The 1751-nt window shown below is 40.1% G+C and overlaps 1 protein-coding gene across 1 annotated transcript; it reads left to right on the top strand.

The window, feature by feature from the left end:
• Positions 1-25: 25 nt before the first annotated feature.
• CSUI_007694 (uncharacterized protein) lies at positions 26-1595 on the top strand. Its single transcript, XM_068067839.1, has 2 exons — positions 26-767; positions 1368-1595. Exon 1 carries the CDS (start codon positions 220-222, stop codon positions 463-465), a length of 246 nt encoding a protein of 81 aa, XP_067920180.1. The 5' UTR covers positions 26-219; the 3' UTR covers positions 466-767; positions 1368-1595.
• The last annotated feature ends 156 nt before the right edge of the window (positions 1596-1751 follow it).

Here is a 1751-nt window from a genome sequence, read left to right as displayed (position 1 = left end):
TATGTATACATATATATACATGTATCTACGCGTCTATGTATTCAGGCCTACATATAGACACGGATCTCTTCTTCTCTCTAGGTTCTCTCTCTGCCTCTCTATATCTGCTGTCCAGGAAATCTGTATCAAACTGGATAGCCTGTGTTGTCCCTCCTCTCTTCTTTAGTTTCTCTTCTTCTTCTTCATGCAGATGATGGAAGGCTAAGCTTGCACAGACAGATGAATCAAATTGTCAACTTCTTTCTCTCTCTCTTTCTTTCGGTGCCTACACATGTAGAGATACACACATGCATCTACATCTTATTCCTTCTCTCTGTACACACTCCCTCTCCCTCTCTGTCTGTCTTTCTTCATAGATTGTCTCCGGTCCTTCTTATCTCGATCAGGGTTGTCTATGTGTCTGTGTATCGATGTGTATGTAGAGATATCCATGTGAATGAAGCTATTAGAGATGAGTGTAAATAGAGGGAGGTCTTATATGTATAAAGAGATCGATAGAAGGACGGACATGCTGTAAATAGCCAGAGATCGTTGCTTGTGTGTGTCTCTCTCTCTCTGTGTGTTTCTATTCTGTTTGCTTTTCTTCTTCTTTCTTCTTCTTTCTTTCTTTCTTCTCCTTAAATTCCTACGGATAGAATGAGCTCTTAGAGAAACTGTTGAAGGCGGGCTTATCAGCGAAGGATATCGAGGCTTGTTTAGGATCGAGAGAAAGTATTTTGCATGCAGCGACACATCAGACATACGCCTTTCTACTCTTCTTGCATCAGGTATGATACACATACACATACATACAAAACGAGCTAACTAGCCACCTTCAAAGACAATGTATCTATCTTTCTATACATCTATCTTTCATCTATCTTCAATCTCTCTTTAGTCTTTTTCTCTCTTGGATCTATCTTCTCTGTATGTCATGGGCGGTCTATCTATCTACCTTTAATGTATCTATCTATCTATCTATCTTTAATCTATCTATCTTTAATCTATCTATCGTCTCTCAATCTGTCTCGTATCGTACGTAAGTACATGTATATGCATATGTATGTGTGTATAGGAGACTGCTGGTAGAGAGCCTTCTTAGTGTGTATGTATGCATGATAGATATATCGCGTGGGAGAGCCGGGGGGGATGGCTAGTGACCTTTGCTTTCTTTATGCTTTGTAGAGGAAATCTCCACAATGATTGAAGTAGTCATTGAAGATTTAAAAAGAAAGAAAGAAAGAAGTGACGAACCTCCTCCTGCAGAGAGTCCTTGACTGAATGAGTTAGCGACAATTGTATCTTAAAAAGATAAAGGAGTTTTATCTCTTTCTCTCTTTCTCACTTTTTCTTTTATATTTAGTCTTTCTTTCTTTTCATGTGTGTAGCTGGTAGGGCTTACAATAGAGGCGGCGGATTCGGCGTGTCAGTCTCACATAACGAAAGAGAATACAAATGTTCTTCTCTCTTTCTCACGCATTCTTTCTTTTCTTCTTCCCATTCTTCTCGAAGATCCCGAGCTCGAAGACTGTCTCTTCTGGACGCCCTATACACGAGCAAATCTCCTGGGGATAATTCTCAGCAAAGAGAAAGAAGAAGGCAAGGACGTCGCAAAACAAGAAGAAGAAGAAGGATCAAGATCACCAAGAAAGGACAGGGGGAGAACAACGCGAGGTCAGTCTGAGAAAGATGAAGAAGAAGATGTTGAGACCTCCTCCTCTTCTTCGCGTTTTCATTCTCATAGGATGAAAGAAGAAAAGAAGAAAGATTCT

The sequence above is a fragment of the Cystoisospora suis genome (genome assembly GCF_002600585.1).
Source record: "Cystoisospora suis strain Wien I chromosome Unknown contig_4126, whole genome shotgun sequence".
In the NCBI taxonomy this organism is placed as follows: Eukaryota; Apicomplexa; class Conoidasida; order Eucoccidiorida; family Sarcocystidae; genus Cystoisospora; species Cystoisospora suis.
This window is presented reverse-complemented; position numbering and strand designations above follow the sequence as displayed.

Coding starts and splice junctions, on each gene's coding strand:
- CSUI_007694 (XM_068067839.1), top strand. CDS start 220: ATGAATCAAATTGTCAACTTCTTTCTCTCTCTCTTTCTTTCGGTGCCT.